General features: G+C 56.9%; 5 protein-coding genes across 5 annotated transcripts; 4 read left to right on the top strand and 1 right to left on the bottom strand.

Annotated features, from left to right (window-relative positions):
- Nucleotides 1–7: 7 nt before the first annotated feature.
- LTHEOB_891 (Ubiquinol-cytochrome c reductase) lies at nt 8–435 on the top strand (the record flags this gene model as incomplete). The annotated part of the gene is made up of 4 exons (XM_035518439.1): nt 8–20; nt 78–219; nt 281–329; nt 382–435. The coding sequence occupies 4 exons, from the start codon at nt 8–10 to the stop codon at nt 433–435; spliced, it is 258 nt and encodes an 85-aa protein (XP_035369650.1).
- A 774-nt stretch (nt 436–1,209) lies between these two features.
- Nucleotides 1,210–7,680, top strand: LTHEOB_890 (Zinc finger N-recognin protein; the record flags this gene model as incomplete). Its single annotated transcript, XM_035518428.1, has 2 exons — nt 1,210–7,364; nt 7,413–7,680. 2 exons carry the CDS (start codon nt 1,210–1,212, stop codon nt 7,678–7,680), a joined length of 6,423 nt encoding a protein of 2,140 aa, XP_035369649.1.
- Nucleotides 7,681–8,370: 690 nt separating this feature from the next.
- On the top strand, nt 8,371–10,224 carry LTHEOB_889 (uncharacterized protein; the record flags this gene model as incomplete). Its single annotated transcript, XM_035518416.1, has 1 exon — nt 8,371–10,224. One exon carries the CDS (start codon nt 8,371–8,373, stop codon nt 10,222–10,224), a length of 1,854 nt encoding a protein of 617 aa, XP_035369648.1.
- Nucleotides 10,225–11,255: 1,031 nt separating this feature from the next.
- Nucleotides 11,256–12,926, bottom strand: LTHEOB_888 (26s proteasome non-ATPAse regulatory subunit; the record flags this gene model as incomplete). The annotated part of the gene is made up of 3 exons (XM_035518405.1): nt 11,256–12,386; nt 12,447–12,724; nt 12,851–12,926. The coding sequence occupies 3 exons, from the start codon at nt 12,924–12,926 to the stop codon at nt 11,256–11,258; spliced, it is 1,485 nt and encodes a 494-aa protein (XP_035369647.1).
- A 281-nt stretch (nt 12,927–13,207) lies between these two features.
- LTHEOB_887 (Dash complex subunit spc34) lies at nt 13,208–14,061 on the top strand (the record flags this gene model as incomplete). Its single annotated transcript, XM_035518394.1, has 3 exons — nt 13,208–13,272; nt 13,322–13,687; nt 13,737–14,061. The coding sequence occupies 3 exons, from the start codon at nt 13,208–13,210 to the stop codon at nt 14,059–14,061; spliced, it is 756 nt and encodes a 251-aa protein (XP_035369646.1).
- Nucleotides 14,062–17,467: the final 3,406 nt, after the last annotated feature.

Here is a 17,467-nt window from a genome sequence, read left to right as displayed (position 1 = left end):
AGTCACAATGGCCGGCGTAAGTGCTTCCGACCGCTGAGCAAGACCTTTTGCGCATGCAACTGACGTGCCAATTGCAGATTGCCTCCTCCGTCTACAAGCAAGTTTTCTCGGACTCCCGTACGACCGCGATCCTCCCGCTAACACCCGCCTCAGCTCCCTCATCAAGAGGAACTATGTCTTCTTGACCACCGTCTTCGTCGGTGCCTTTGCGGCTCAACTGTACGTGTGATGCGATGCCTGGGCGTTGGCGAGAGGGACGCGCCGCTGATGGATTGGACAGGTCGTTTGACACCGCCTCGGACAAGGTCTGGGACAGCGTCAACAAGGGCGTAAGTGCCAAACCAGCGTCATCAGGGGAGGGTTTGCTGACGAGCGGAGCAGCGCCAGTGGAAGGACATCAAGCACAAGTATGTCGAGGCCAGCGACGACGAGTAGGGGAGGCGTTTATGGAGCGTAGAGCAGGGCGAATTGAAAGAGCGCTGAGATATCACCTTAGAGTTTCCAAAGGGTGCACGCTTTGTACATTGTGTATAACACGCCTAGACTGGCCAACTACGATGGCCTCAAACACATCCTTTTCTTCTGCCCGTCTCATAGGATTGCTCCGCGCAAGCGTGACGTAGCGTCATGGTCTGAAGATCGAGCAGACATCTGCCACGGCCGCCGCACGAAACCGTGCCTGCAGCTCTATCGTGCGGCGGCTGGGCTCGCATCGAGTAAACGCGCATGTGAAGCTGTCCGCGGGGCGGGACGGCCGCGGGCGTGAAGGCGCGGTGACGGACGGGCCGGCTTGCTTGTGATTGGAGACGAGCTTTCTGGAAGCTGCAAAGTCATGAGCGCGCGCTTGCCTCGACGGTGATGTAGAGTTGCGAGTGCCGTGCTTACATGAGGCACAAAAGCTCTGACGCAAGTGGTCGGATTGCCTCCGAAAGCGCCTGAGCGCGACGGTCTCCGCGACCCATGCCCGCGGCGCCTCGTTGACCTGCAGCAACCCGACCTTTCTTCACCCACCATTTCCTCTCGCGACCCGTCCGCGAATCTTCCTGCAGCTATGTCATGAAGCCCCCGCGCGCTTGAAACCTACCAGACCCACCTGCCGAAGAATTTCACGGCCCTCGTCGTGCGAACGCCCAGCCGTGACGATCGCCTACCCCACATCCTTTGTCGAAGCTCGACGAAAGCTCCAGCTCCCAGCCCTGTCCGAGCAAAATGCTCGTGTCTACCCTGGAGGAGCAGCTCTGCAAACAGCTTCGTGATCTTCCCAAGACCTTCGGCAACCGCTACACCGATGCCGCTCGCCGCGCCGTCCTAGAGACCCTGTTCCGCTCGCTCGCCGCGAACCGTGACGATTATCTCCTTCTCTTCTTCCCCCAAGGCTCGCCCAGCTCCGACACGGCATGGAGTCTCCGGGATGCGCAGGGGGCCGTTGAAGGCGCCGAGTACACCGAGGCCGCGAGGGGCCACCCGTGCGGGCACATTTTCAAGAGTGGCGAGGCAACCTACAGGTGCAAGACGTGCACAGTGGACGACACGTGCGTGCTGTGCGCGAAGTGCTTCGACGCCTCCGACCACGAAGGGCACCTCGTCTACGTCAGCATCTCTCCGGGCAACTCCGGCTGCTGCGACTGTGGTGACCCCGAGGCGTGGGTGCGGCCGGTGCATTGCAACATCCACACCGCACTGCCCGGACTGGAGTCAAAGGCAGCAGGGAAGGCGAAGGAGCCACCGTCGCTCCCGGAAGACCTGATCAACGCCACGAGGACGACCATCGCACGCGCTCTCGACTACCTTTGCGATGTCTTTTCCTGCTCCCCGGAGCAACTCCGCCTCCCCAAGACCGAGGAGTCCATCCGCGAAGATGAACGGCTATCACGCCTCACGTCGAAATGGTACGGGGGTGTGGAGCTCTCCGAAGCCGACCAAGAGTTCGCCCTGGTCCTGTGGAACGACGAGAAGCACACTGTCATGGACGTCGAGAACCAACTGGCTCGAGCGTGCAAGCAGACGCAAAGATTCGGCCGCGATAAGGCATACGAAGTCGATGACATTGGCCGCAGCGTCATCATATATTCCCACGACGTCAAGGACCTCCTCCGGATGGCCAAAATCATCGAGGAGATCAAGCTCACCGTCACGATCCGGTCCGCGCGGGACACCTTTCGCGAGCAGATGTGCGAAACCATAGTCGAGTGGGTTTCGGACATTTCCGGCTGCAGCGTGGGCCCGGACAGCTCCATCCTCCGCAACGTCATCTGCGAGGAGATGCTCAAGCCTTGGCGCATGGGCAGCGAGGCTCATCACGCGAAGATTGGGCGCGACGGCATCGACGACCACGAGGCCGAGGATGCGGAGGACGAACTCCGCATGATCTACGGCCGCATACTACCCCGTGGGAGGCGGACGGCCGTGCGCGATCTCGATTCCGACGAGGAGGACAACTGGGAGGATGACGAGGACGGCGTGGACGACGAAGACGAAGACATGGAGGTCGACCAGATTCTGGGGGAAGAAGGAGATGGCGATGTGGACATGGATGGCTCGGACGGTCTGGACAGTCTCGAGGCATCGGAGGCAACTTTTGCAGGATACCCGCCCCCTCCACCGCCGCCGCCCGTACCTCGCAGGCGAGACCAGATTCACACTCCAGCAGACTCAGACGGCGAGTCACTCGCCTTCGACAACATGTTCGAGGAGACGCCCACGATGGAAGTGCCGAAGACGCCGAAGATCAAGACGAGAACGCTAAGGCCTCCCCGCCCCGCCAAGTACTGGCAAGAGAAGCCCGAGGGATATCACATGAGAGCAAATCTGCCCGTCCACGAAGATCTCTGGCAGCGCGTTCGCTTGGACTTTATGATCCTCTATGATCTCCGGATGTGGAAGAAGGTTCGCATTGACATTCGGGACGTTTTCATCAGCACGGTGGTCACGATACCGTACTTCAAGCGTATTTTGGGGCTGCGATTCGCAGCTCTCTACACGACGCTCGCCCAGCTCTATCTGATCGCGGACCGCGAGCCGGACCATTCCATAATCAACCTGTCGCTGCAGATGCTGACGACCCCGTCGATCACTTCGGAAGTGGTGGAAAGGGGAAACTTCCTGACCAACCTGATGGCCATCCTCTACACCTTCCTCACGACGCGCCAGGTCGGATACCCATCCGACGTCAATCCAATGGCTACGCTGGCCTTCGAGGCCGGCGCCGTCACCAACCGCCGCATGTATCACTTCTTCCTCGACATGAAGTATCTCCTGGGCTCCGAGCACGTGCAGGAGAAGATATGCCAGGAGAACCGTTACCTTTTGCAGTTCCTCGACCTCGTCAAGCTGCATCAGGGCATCTGCCCCAACGTGCGCGCCGTCGGCGAGCACATCGAGTACGAGACCGACGCATGGATCAGTGCCTCGCTCATCACGCGGGAAATTAACAAGCTCTGCCGCCAATTCTCAGAGTCCTTCATGTCTGAGAGGGATCCGGACTTGTCTAACGTCTGCCGCGCCATCCGCACGACGGCAAAGATTGTCATCATCCATTCGATGGGCTCCGAACGCAAGCGGTTCAACCAAGCGGAGCTGAAGAAGGAGACGACTTTCAAGACCCTCGAAGCTTTCGAAGCGGACGCCGTGGGCCCCGTTTACAACTGGCCCAAGTACAAGGTCGTCGATTTCGTGGTCGAGAAGGAGCCGATGAGCTTCCACCACGCCCTGCATTACACCCTATCGTGGCTGATTGACCGCGGTAAGGCCATGCCGCGCGAGCAACTCTTGGGCCTGCTGCTGTTCTCTGTTCAAGAGCTCAGGGACTACCCTTCACCTCCACGGGCGCACATACCCGACTGCCAACCGGATGAATATCTCCTCGCGCTCTTCGACTTCCCTCTGAGGGTGTGCGCTTGGCTGGCACAGATGAGGGCTGGAATGTGGGTCAGGAACGGCATCACCCTGCGCCACCAGATGACAACTTACCGCGGCGTCACCCAGAGGGACAACTCCCACCAACGCGACATTTTCTTGCTGCAGATCGGCCTGGTCATCTGCCCGCTCCCACAGTTCCTCGCCCAGATGATTGACAGATTTGGCATGACGAACTGGGTAAATGGCGATTACGCAGTGCGGCCGGGATACGAAGACCTCCAGACCATTGATGTGGCCGAGGACTTTGTTCACCTGCTCATCATTCTCTTGAGCGATCGTTCTTCCCTCCTGCCGCCCGACGACTCTCCCAACCCCTTCCTAGCAGCAGCCCGCCGCGATATCGCGCACACCCTCTGCTTCAAGCCGATGGCCTATTCGGATCTCACGCAGCGCTTCTCCGAGAGGCTACAAGACTACGACGAGTTCGGTGACATACTTAAGGAGATGACTCTGTTCAGGCCACCGGAAGGTCTTTCAGACTCTGGAACGTTCACCTTGAAGGAGCAGTATATCGAGGAGATTGATCCGTACATTGCTCATTACAACCGAAACAGCCGCGAGGAAGCCGAGAATATCTACAGGAACCACATGGCGAAGAAGACTGGAAAAGACCCGGCGAGCATAGTCTTTGAGCCCAAGCTACCGCGCATACGGAGCGGCATTTTCAAAGACCTCGCTCATTTCACCAAACTTCCCATTTTTGCCCAGTTCATCTACTACTTCCTCGGCTACGCGTTGGCTTCTCCTACGGTCACTCCCAATGTGCCCATGACGAGGCTGGAGGCATTCGTTCAGTTCGTCCTGCAGCTCATCATTGTGGTGGTCAACGAGGAATTGGGCGAATTTGCGGCTTCTGGAGGGGAGGAGGACCACTCGGGATCGTTCACCCTCTTTGCGCTCTCGAAGCACTTCTCTCCCAACCCCGAGTTCCAGCAACAGGGCACCGTCGTTTCTCTGCTCCGTGCCTTGTTGGAAAAGGAAGAATTCAAGGCCTGCGAACCGAAGATCCGCCTGATCCTGTCCCGCATCCAGCAGCGACAGCCGATCGGGTTCGAGAATGCGGTCCCAGTCGATCGTATGGACACGGCATCCCCAGCCGCGGCCGCCGCTCAAGACAAGGAGTTGAAAAAGAAGCAGGCTCTCGAGAGACAGGCGCGGGTCATGGCCCAATTCAAAGAACAGCAATCCAACTTCATGGCCAACCAAGCCATCGACTGGGGCGACGACCTCAGCGACGAGGAGGACTTCGATACGCCCGCCGCCCAAGAGGACAAAACTTGGAAGTACCCCTCGGGCACTTGCATCTTGTGCCAAGAAGAAACCGACGATCAGAGGCTCTACGGCACGTTTGCCTTCATCTCTGAAAGCGGGATCCTGCGCCAGACGAACGTACAGGATCCCGACTGGTTGTCTGAAGTCGCTAGCACACCAGCGGATCTGGACCGCTCCTCTGAGCACATCAGACCCTTTGGTGTTTCCGGAAAGAATCGCAAGATTGTGCAGAAGACGACCTTTGAGGGAAAGACGGTCTTGACTGAGCGCCAAGACTTGGGCAAAGGCTTCCCTTATTCTCACAACAAGCGAGGCCCCGTCAGCACCGGCTGCGGGCATATCATGCATTACTCGTGCTTCGAGGTCTACAACACGGCGACGCACCGTAGGCACGTCAACCAGATTGCGCGACAGCATCCGGAGCGTCCCGAGTACAAGGAATTCATGTGCCCTCTCTGCAAGGCGCTCGGCAACGCCTTTCTACCGATCATCTGGGAAGGGAAGACGATCACCTACCCGGGTGTCCTCGAGCCCGAGATACCGTTCGACGCGTGGCTCGAGTCCCATGTCAGCGTCCAGATCTCCAAGCTCGACAAGGGCGCCGAACGTGCAGGTGCGGACGTTCCTCCAGCCTACTTACGGCAGCACAAGATGTTCTCTGATTACGGTACAGAGAAGATGATCGCCCCTCTCTCGTCCAGGCTGTCCGACCTGTCGCGGCCTGGACCCGTGACGGTGGCCGCACCGCCGACGCAGAGCTCCGCTACACGCGGTTTCCCATTGCCCGCCTTCTTGGTCCGAGCAGAGGAGGATGCGAGAGAGCCGTTTGCGGTATCGACGCCTGAGTCGACCGCACCGTCTCTTCAATCCACACCGCCTTTGGAGCTGTACTCCATATACCGGCGTTTGCGAGACACGATGCGGGCAAACATGCTGCAGACGAGGTACTCGCACTCCCACGGCCACAGCTCTCACCTTGTCTCTGAGGACTTGACGTACACCGACACGCTTGCCAAGTCTCTCGGTTTCTCGATCGCCGCCGCCGAGATCGCTCAGCGTGGTACCGAATCCGACGTGGGCTGTACGTTGCTGGACAAGATTTCAGAGCACTCGCTCACCCACCTCCGGGTCTTGTCTGAGACCGTAACGTCTTATCTTGCCGTAGGGGGCATGCATCACCAAGGAAAGAACAGGACAAACACGGAGTTCTTGGACAGCCAGAACCGCCAGCTTCACCAGCTGATGTTCGGCCACCCTCTGGTGGAAGAGACGACGTCCCCGACGGCATCTCCGACGAAATCCATCCCTCCGCTTTTCCTGCAGGACCCGTTCGTGTTCCTCGCGGAATGTTCCGTCTGCCTTGTTCCTTCGCTCCACCTCGACGTCCACCACGTAATGCGACTTTGCTATCTCGCCGAGGTCGTCAAGGCCATAGCGGTGTTTGTCTTCGCCGATCCCGAAGTGCTCGCAAAGGCCCCCGTGCACGACGAGAATCTCTACAGGGACCACACCGCCAGTCTCGGCCAAGAGCAGATGGAAGTCTTCTCCGCCTTTGTAAAGCGCATTGTCATCGACAACGAGGAAGCCGTCATCCTCGACGAAGCCGGGCAGGGGGCTCAGAGGGTCATGTCGCTCTTTGACGCCGAGAACATCAACTTCTTGCGGTACCTGCGCGTGCTGGTCTCAGCCTATGCCTTGCCCTTTGTGCGTAAGGCCGTGATCCTCATGCATGTCCGCTACGGCGTAGAGTTCCCCGACGCCGGGTACGACTCTGCCAAGGAGCCCGAACTGCAGCGCCTCTCGAAGGCGCTGCGGCTTCCGTCGTTGGATGAGATGTTTGGCTTGTACCTCGCCGACGGACCGGCGAGTATGATCAACCGGTCGATCGCATCGGGATGGATCAAACATTGGGCTTCGTACCGCGAGAGCAAGCGCTCGGGCCCTCCAGCGAGGCCGCTGACTCTCAGTCACCCGGCAATCTTCGAGTTGGTCGGCCTACCAAAGAATTACGACACGCTCACGGACGAAGCGATCAAGCGCAAGTGCCCGACCGTCCCCCACAAAGAGCTGACAGATCCTTGCGTGTGTCTCTTCTGTGGAGAAATCTTCTGCAGCCAGGCAGTCTGCTGCATGAAGCAAGGGGGCAAAGGCGGGTGCATGCAGCACCAAGCCAAGTGAGTATCTATCTATACACGATCGCCTATTTCTAACGTCATTCGCAGATGCGGCGGCAACATTGGCATGTTCATCAACATCCGCAAGTGCATGCTGCTCTACACGCACCACCAGAGCGGCAGCTGGTTCCCCGCTCCGTATCTGGACAAGCATGGCGAGACGGACATGTCGTTGCGGCGACAACACCAGCTGTACCTGCACCAGAAGCGGTACGACGCGCTCGTCCGGAACGTTTGGCTGGGCCATCAGGTGCCGTCCACAATTGCTCGAAAATTGGAGGGGGACATCAACAACGGAGGATGGGAGACGATGTGAGAATGGAGGACGGCGTAACGGTGGGAAGCATTGCTGGGAGTTCGGGTTCCGTGTCATTTAGGGCATACACATTCGATGTACATGATATCGAAGCAACAATAAATAACGAGATAGGGCACAAGGATGATCCGCCCGTTGTATTGATGTCGTCATGCCGGGGCCAGGGTAATGAATGATCGACGGGCGATATTGCGGCGGCGCGCAAGCGAGACGAGAGCGCTTCGCGCGGGTGAGGCGGGACGAGCACGGTGTCAGGACGGCGACAACGAGGAGTCGATGAGCTCTCGAGTCGACCGGGACCGTCTAGAATGTGCACCGTGGCGAAGACGGACGGTGGCTCAGAGTCTCGGAGCCTGCGGCGGAGTCATGAGGCGCGCACGGGCCCCGCCCCGCCTCGCGCCGCAGCTCTTTAACGAGTGGAGCCGCCCGTCCAATGTACCCTTTGGCCACCACCACACTACCCACTTGCATCCGCCATCGCCATCGCAGATATGAAGCTCTGCTAGCCGCTCTCCTGAGCACAACGGACTCCGCTACATCCGACGATGTCCACGCGCCCCAAGGCGATCACATTCGACCTAGATTGTACGATGCGCCGCCGTGCCTCACTCGAGCAGGCCACTGACCGCCACACTACGCAGTTTCCTTACCTCACTTTGATAGATTCACTTGATTATGGCAAATCCTCACATGCCCCCAACCCCGGAGGACACGCCGTGGGACTTTTCCCACGTGCTCAATCTCATCAACTCGCTCTCGCCCAAGCCTCAGGCATCCGCTCTTCGCTCCGTGCCGCCAGAGCCTCCTCAGGATGACGAGCTGAAGCAAATGACTGCCGACGAGTCGTCCGGCGGCCTCGGCGACTTCAACAAGGTCTGGGAGTTCTTGGGCGTGCCGCACGACGCCCCGCCGCCCCTACTCCCGCTCCTCACTCCACCGCCTTCCGAACCAAGTGCCGATAAGGAGAAGGAAGCCTACGCCTCGGACGGTGCTGCCTGCTACCAGTCGGTCGGCAAAGGCCACAAATGGCTCGGGTCGGACGAAGATGGCCCAGACACCCTCGCCAATGGCGTCGACGACGTCTTCGGCACCGCTGCCGCAGACGTGTCCGACGCTCCGGCCAAAGACGCGGCCGGTCTCACCAAGACCCAGCGCAAGCGAGAGAATCGCAAGGCTCGCCGCGCGGCCGAAGCTGAGAAGCGGGCGGCCAAGGCGAAGACGGTCAGCGACGTCGAGTCTGGAGATGACGCACGGCTTTACACGCCCGCTCGCAAGGCCAGCGTCCATATCGTAGAGCCTCCCCCTATCCCTGACGTCCGATACAACCTGCGCTCACGTGCAGTACCTTCCACTCCCCAAGTATCAAAGACCAAGGACGTGCCGACTCCGCAGGCGGTTCCTTTCACCGAACCTAAGAAGGCTGTCAGCAAGCCTGGTGCGCACGTGTTTTCTTCTACTTCGAAACCCATTGACATCCCGAGGAATTCCAAGAAGCTCGAGGATTCCGCGATCCCCTTGAAGCTCTCAGGCTCTGACAAGGATGGAGCGGCGAAGAACCACTCCGGTTCCCCGGTGAGGAAACGCGATGCCTTGAAGTCTCGCAGTCCACCGAAACAACATGAAAGCTTTAGCTCGCCTGCGCCCGCAGGCATGAACTCGGGCTATCTCGATGCCATCATGAACCAGAAGCCGTTGTACTTCCAAGGCCCCGGAACGTCTCCTTCGCAACAGCAGCCCAGGCCCTTGACCATTCGGGACAAGGATGACAGGAACCTCCATTTCCTGTTGACTCTCATTCGCAACTTTGGCGAAGACAAGCATTGGCTGGCCAAGCCCGCGCAGCTTGTCAACCACACGCAGGCGCCTGATGGTATTCATGTTTTCATTGACTTTTCTAACATCCATATCGGCTTCCAAAACTGCGTCAAAACGATGCGCGGCCTGCCCGTGCAGGCTCGCATCCGCCGGGAGGACATCGATTTCGAAGCCCTCGTTTTGTTGATGGAGCGACGTCGACCGGTTGCCAAGCGCATTCTCGTCGGGTCGCTCCCCGCTATTCCCGCCTTCGAGCGGGCAAAGTCTCTCGGTTACGAGACGAACATCCTGGATAAGGTGTTCAAGGCGCGCGAGCTAACCGACCGCCAAAAATATTTCCGTCAGCGCGAGAACCGCGCCTCCAGCGGCGGCGAGGGTAGCGGCAGTGGATCTGAAACGAACACCGCAGCTCCCATGAAAGCCAAGGAGGCATGGGTCGAGCAGGGTGTGGATGAGATTCTGCACCTGAAGATGCTGGAATCGGTCGTCGATGTCGACAAACCGTCCACCATCGTGCTGGCCACCGGCGATGCCGCAACTGCCGAGTACAGCCAAGGTTTCATGCGCATGGTTGAGCGCGCTCTCAAAAAGGGGTGGCGCGTCGAGCTCGTCTCGTGGCAAGCGGGCATCAGCAACGCTTACAAGAAACGCGATTTCCGCCAGAAATGGGGGGACGCGTTCCGCATCATCAGCCTGGACGACTACGTCGAGGACCTGTTGGACACTTGAAATGGTGTCTTGTACGTCTGGCGTTTGGTGGCTAGGCACATGAGCCAGCGTTTTCCCGAACGCATCAATCGACCCTCCAGTTTGCATTTTCATTGATGAACAATGCCGCTCCTTGGCTCTTCTCTGAGAGTAATCTTGGAGCAAGATGATACGAAGAGCTTTTTGAAACGACTTTTCACGGCAGCCCGTCTCATGATGGCGTCGACTTCCCATTTTCGATTAGATCAGTTTTCCATCGCGCGAGCACCAAGAAGGCCTCTGTGTTATTTATAACCCACAGAAGGCCTTCACTATCCGTCGACCGCCCGTCATCTGTTTGACGAACAGGCGGCGCACTCATGCCCATGCTGCTCATCGTCAGCCGGTCATGAACTTCTCGATTTGCCTTTCTTCGCGTTCCCAACCTTTGTTTTGTTTTCTTGAGTTTGATGTTTTGGTTTTGGAAGATCGTTTGCTTGGGCGTCACCTTATCAAGCGGAATCGGAATGACATTTTGCTCAGGCAAGGCGCATTTGCTACGGGCTTTCTATCTTGATTTTCCTTTCCCATTTCATCTTCCTCTGAAGTAGGTATTGACTGCATGGACTTCAGGATCTGGGCACGGATAGGATGGGTTTCACATTTTTGTTTATATCGCGTACTCTCCAATCATATTTATCTTCGTTTTAAGTAGGAGTCGTTTTTATCCTACTCCAATGCTTTGCTTCATGTTTAACTATGTAGGATGTTTTCCAAATGGGGAGCATAGCGCAAAGTTGGGTTGAGGAGACTTTGCATTGGTTTTCTTAAGTTGCGAGTCAATTTGACTCGATAACAAAATACCATTCATTCACTTCAACATCTACTACATGCATCTCGACATTTCCAACCATTCTATGGGTCGGCTTCGCGTTGAGGAAAAAAACACAAAGGCTCGTGAAGCCATCGCGAACCTTTTGATTCTTCTTTTCTAATCATTACGCAACACTCGCTACGAATCCATCTCCCCCATGGCGGGCAAGAAGGCATAAATCCGACGATTTCGTCCTGATCTACAACCCTTCGAAATCGCCCGCCGCGTCATCCTCGTCGATGTCGCCATCCTGAATCTCCTTGGCCAGCTCCCTCTCACGCTCGCGCGCCTCCTGTGCGTTCTTCAGCTCGAGACGGTGCTGGTTCATGGGGTAGCGCATGGCCTTGACGCACTCGTCGTGGAGGGTCAGGCAAGCCGAGATGCGGTCGTGGAAGGCTTCGGCGGGCTCGCGGGTGGCGTAGACGTCGCCCGGGCGCTTGGTCTGCATGAAGCCCTTCTCGTGGTTGATCGAGGCCTCGATGACGCCGTCGCGAATGGCCTTGGCAACGATGTACTCGGCCGACTCCTCGCTCTCGAGGCCCAGACGGATGCAGATGTCGCGCAGCGAGATGCGCGAGTAGCTGAGCGAGAGCATGCGGATGCCGGTGCGGATGACGTTCTGGCGCAGGCGCAGGATCAGCGTGTACGTGCCCTCGCGCTGGAAAACGCCCGCGTTGGCCTGCACCACGCGGACGAAGCCCTGCAGGTCACCGGCGCGCACCGCCTGCACGAGGCGGAAGTAGGGCTCGAGAGCACGCTCGAGCTTGGGCTGGCTGAAGATGGCACGTTCCGGGATGTCGCCCATCAGCAGCTCTACCACGACAAGCAGCTTCATCGACGCCTGGTAGAAGCCGGCGGCGACGGGGCTGGTGGGCGACTTGCGGGTAGCGCTGGTCAGGTGCTCGTGGGCCTCGGTGTAGTTGAGCTGGATGGCGCGGATGCGACCGAGGTAGTAGAGGAAACGCGCGACCTGGTTGTTGGGAGCCGTCTGGGGGAATTGCGTCTGCGCGACCAACAGGTCGGCCTGGGTGATGTCGGCGGTCGAGAGGTAGTTCCGCAGCAATAGGACCATGACGGCGGCCTGCGTATCTTCATCCTTTCGCAGAACAGCGCTGCGGAGAGCAGCGAGGAGCTGGCGGCGGATGTTGATGACGGGGGATTGCCGCGACGGCGGCTTCGGGTCCAAGTTCTCGTGGAATAGGGCGAAGTAGAAGTAAGCCTTGGCGGCCAGGGAATCGAGCGTGCGACGGTTCAGCTCGCGGATGTGGTCGACCAGCCACGACGACCATTCTGCGCCCTTGGAAAATTCCTGCTGGTCGTAGAAGAGCACCTAGATGCAAACGGGTCAGCCGGTGAGAAAGACACAGAGGCGAGCATGTGGTGGCAGTACCTGGACGAGAACGGCAAGGTAGATGTCGACCTCGGGGACGACCTCCTTCTTCGAGTTTGCCTCCGACGCCTTGGTCGATTGTGCGGAGCCACCGACGGCGGCGATGAGCTTCTTGCCCATTTCATTGCTCTGGGGGTAGTAGGAGACGATGGCGTCGGTCAGGACTTGTGGGTTGAGGCGCTTCCGCAGCGAGGATATCGAGCGCAGGGCGCGCAGGGTGAAGCGTGAATCAAACTGCGCAACGGCACGTTCGAGGAGCGCGAAGTTGCTGGCGATGTCTGCACCGGCGTCAGCTCATCTAGCTCCCAACACAGCGCGGTGGCGGGCCGGATCCGCACACGCCGGCCCATCGGCCGGCGAGGCGATGCCGGAGCACCAAACAGCCAAAGGACGAGACGACGGACCTGCAACGGCCTTCTCCTTTGCATCAACGACGGGCTGCTCGCCGGAAGTGACGACGCCTTCCATGCTCTCCGCCATGTTGAGCCGAATGTGAGACGATGCTGCGGCGATGGAGGGGAATGAGGGCGAATCTGCAGCTGGAGCGGCTCGGAGGCGGGGGCGGACTAGAGGAGCGGACGAAGGGTGGTCGAGTAGTTGATGGGAGGAGGCAGATGCGGATGTGGTGGTGGCAGCTTGGGAGCTTCAGAGGTCACCTACCGTCGGCCATGACGCCTCGCAGACGCCGATGCGTCCGTGCACCGTCTGTTGCCATTGGACTGTCGCTGCAAGCAACAAACAACACCACACCTTCGTCCGCCATGACGCTCCTCGACGCCCACCTCGAGCAGATTTCGCTCTGTTCCGCATCAATCGCCGAGCTGCCGTGCGCCATCTGCCCCCTCGCTTCTGAGAAAAGCTGACACGCCCCGCAGCTTTCCCCGCCCAAAGATATTCACCAATGCACTGCTACACCCGCATGACATAACAGCTCTGATCCGCGACACCGAGTCTCACGAGCGCGCCCTCTTCTCCGTACCACCTCCCCCGAAAGCCCCCGTGGCGCAGGAGCCCTCCTCTCTTTCTGGCTCCAACCGCCGCGCTACCGTATTCAATGCGCCGCGCCGCAACACCGCCGTCGCCGCAATCCTAGGCAATGACTTGGTCGAGCGCATTCGCGAGGGCGGTGGCGGTGGCGCCGGGAGCACGCTGGGCTATCGTTCGTATGGTGGAGCCAGAGGCAGAGGCGACATCGACGTGGAAACGCTGCTGGAGGGCGCAGAGAAGCTGTGTGGCGTCTAGTGAGTGCATTGCCTTGCCATATACTGTGCGGTCCTAACACTGCCACAGCCATATCCCAGGTGTCAACCACAAGATTGCACAGCTCAGACAGAGGCACGCGCGGCTCAGTTCGTCGATCGAACATTACGAGCTGCGCGTTGCCGAGCAGCAGGCAACCCTCGCCCGGATGAACAAGCCACGCGACGAGTATGGTGACGAGGCCGACGACGCTCCCCCGCCTGAACCGGAGCCGGAAGAAGCGCCTCTGACAATGGAGGATCTGATGAGGGAGGAGGAGGAGATCAGAGCTCTGGAGAGCAAGAAGCGTGGGTTGGAGGATCGGGTCAACTCCATGGGCAGGGATATATACGGCGTGCAAAGGGCTTTGAGATGAACGGCGTCTGCTTTTCTTTGTGAGGATGTGTTCAAGGAGTCCATGATACCCAATTTTCCTGCCCTTTCAGGTACTATTAAAGGACATTTTTGCCGTCAGTTCCATGGCCTTCTGCTGCTGTCACTTTGGCGAACCTCATGTCTTTGGGGAAACAGAGTGAATGTGACCTCTCATTTCGACTAGGTTGCTACCTATGTCCAAGTGGATCATGTGCTACATCATACAACAGACAGGTTTGCCCTTCACTGGTTTTTCGATGTGCGGTGGCATCTTGTTATTGTCGAGTGGAATAGAGTGTAATATGTAGCACTGCCAGAGGTATACATGGCAGGAAGTTCATCAATGGTGGGTGGTACTTATAATCCCGCGGCTTGGGATCTACATCTTGTAAGACCGTGCAGTGAAAAATTACCTTTGTCAACTACACAGTGCAAGACAAAGCCGTATACTATCGACAAGCTTCATCCTGCCAGGCCTTTCAAGAAACCTATGAAGCGTTGCATTTTCAGTGAGAGTCCTAAATATGCGCCGAAGCAGTATTGTTGTATGCAATGGCGCATCCTTCAGGGCACAAGATTACCTCGTGGTGGCTTGTATATTCGTAAAAACCATGCACGATTATATTTAGGTATCTATACTGCAACCCTTAGGCGTACTTATTAAAAATTCCACCACGTAAGCGGTGAATACTCATGAAAGAACAGACATATGAATATTATTCCAAAGCCATGGCCACGTATTTTCCCGTCTTTGGGAAGGTCGTATCCCAACACCGTTTTCAGAAGCATAAACATTCGCCTCCTTTGTTATTCAAGCACACTTTTTCCTATCAATTGAAATGATTCGATATAGTTCTCTACGGGTCACATATGAAGCTCTATGGATATATGTGTTGTACGAAATTAAGATGGTCGATCGAGCTGTTGATACTGTTTGGAGTATACGCGAGCGAGAGTGAGAGAGAGAGGGAGGGAGGGAGGGAGAGAGTAATGATATGCCTTATAGGTAAGGGTGGTATTCAACAATCTTGTCGGGTTGAGTGCGACTTGGTTTTATTTAGTAGATAAGTAAAATTCCTTGGAAACGTATATGTTAGAGGCTGATGGATTGGTTTCTTTTAGTGTAGTTGTTTAGTGTATATTCTCTCTTCTCAAGTTGTTGAAAAACTTTAGAAATTTGTTATATGTAGGATGTAATTTGATGTTAATTCGTTACTACTTTCTAATAGAATATAGTTTACCGTTCGTAGCGTTGCTAGTTAAGGGGATACGTATAATTCTAAAGGCATCAGCAAGAAACAACTCTCACCGCTTAACACTAAACCAACTTATTCACTCTGGATAAACCCCAATTGAAGCAAAGACCTTAGTTATATCGGAAATTAAGCCACGCATGCGAAAGAAATAGTAAGTTCCATGAAAGTGCAGTAGATGGCTGAATATTTTACTATTGATTTTTTAAGCTTACCCACCTGGTAATCAAGAGCCAGATCATAGCAAGGGTTATCGGTCGTGTCTTTATCGAGTAGCTATGTAAAAGTACAGGACAGTGGCCAAATGGGAAGGCTCAGTATTCGTTCTGACCATCGCGGTGTCTCATTCTGTGTGCCATACAGTACGCCTATGCAATAACTTCTCGAATTTCCATAAACCACGACCCGCTTATCAATACAACAGTATCCGAGGGCGCCCCTCTCCGCACGTGTTCCACATCACAAAGACAACAATGTTCCTAACGCTAATATAAGACGCTATACCTCGCTTTACAATACATCTGATGCTTTGCCTGATGTTGGATGTGATGGGTAATTATCTTGCTTCCCAGCAGCGTGTCATGACGGGCACTGTATGTTGAAGCAGTGCAAACTACGAGTGATTCGGTTTCCTGGGCGCCCCGGCCATTGAGCTATAACAGGGACGGTTTGAACCATTATTGCAGTCTTCAACGGGGAGGCCATGGCAAAAACTTGCGGTAGAATACTGCACTCGGCCCCCACGCTTCTTTGATCTGCTCGAGAAAACCGTGTCTCGGCGCTAAGGGCTCCGTGTTTTTTTTTTCTTCTCGTCATTTGAGATTGCAATGAGGAATTGTTTCAGTGTGGTGGCACCTACTGAGTAATGACATGATGAGCAGCTGACGGATCTTGGGCACGGTGTGTCGGTTCCCTGCCGCGGGCGACTGCTTCCTTTTGGCGCTCAGATCGTCGCGGTTGGGCTAGTGAAAGGGTAGTCCCATGGCTTGTTGATATTGTTGGAAAAATCAGTCCACTGACTCATTCCACTGGGGCGTGAGTGGGCAGGGCGAGAGAGTAATGGGCCAGCACTGACTGCAAAGAGGCACAGCAAACGGTCTGGCCGAGCCCCGTTCGGAAAGCATCGGCTGGTCCCAACACATAGGTTTTTTCAATAGAACGATACGAGATGAAAGGTGCGCCCCGTCCTTCACTGTCGTAGCAGCAGCTGAGCGGCTCGGCCCGGCTGCATTGCGCTTCCGGTGGGGACTGGGAAAAAATCCGCAGCGATTGCTCGATTCGGATCTCGGGTGAGGCCCCGAAGGAGTAAAGAACTACCAGCGGTGCTGTTCATTGTACCCACTCCGGCTCGGCTGATGGAGGCGGCCAAGACCTGCCGGACCTGACTAGCTTTCGTCGATGTGGAGGCTTCATTTTCCAGCGGGAGAGGTCTAGATGTGCGTGTGCGTTGTCTCTCCCTCCCTGCACCGACGAAGATCTCGAGAGATCCATGTCCAAAGAGGAAACTGCTTCTCATACTGCCGAGAGCCGCGGGAATAATGGCGGAGCTGTGCACACGTGTTTGGCCCGGAGCCTCGCCGCAATGGCAAAGGGAAAGGGGAATAGCATGCTGGACATTTGGGAGGACTTGACATCACGGGCCGGGTTGTGCAAAATTAGAACAGAGCTGCGCTGCACGTACGGGATGCAAAGCTTCGCCGTGTGGCCTCGCCGTCCAATGGCCTCGAAAGCATGTGAAGTTGACGACTTACGCCGGGTTGACGGGACGGATTCCGACTCAATAGAGTCGAATAGCCCTCTCGCCTATTTGGACCACCGTATATGAAGGCATGTGAAAGGTACTCCGGCACGCTCGCTTCCGCAGTGACGTGCGGCGGTCGGAGGCTTATGCTGACTATGGACAAGCCGGCCCTCCGACGACGAGGAGGCTCTGAGCGCCGTAAAGTGCGGAATGATTGCGCTACCCGAGGACGAAGCGAGCTCGACGATGAGGCATTTAGCCAGAATCCTTTGGGGGGCCAGTCAGGACGTTTACCAGAGTCCTCGAGCGGCACAGAACGAAGCGACGGCGGTCCCCGACCACGGCCCTTGGAAGGATGGAAAGAGCCCCGCAACCAAGCATCGACGTCGTGGCCGGGGCGCGTACACGTTTCT

This window comes from Lasiodiplodia theobromae (assembly GCF_012971845.1).
Source record: "Lasiodiplodia theobromae strain AM2As chromosome Unknown scaffold_2, whole genome shotgun sequence".
NCBI lineage: Eukaryota > Fungi > Ascomycota > Dothideomycetes > Botryosphaeriales > Botryosphaeriaceae > Lasiodiplodia > Lasiodiplodia theobromae.
The sequence above is the reverse complement of the archived record's forward strand: the minus strand, read 5'-3'. Positions and strand labels throughout refer to the sequence as shown.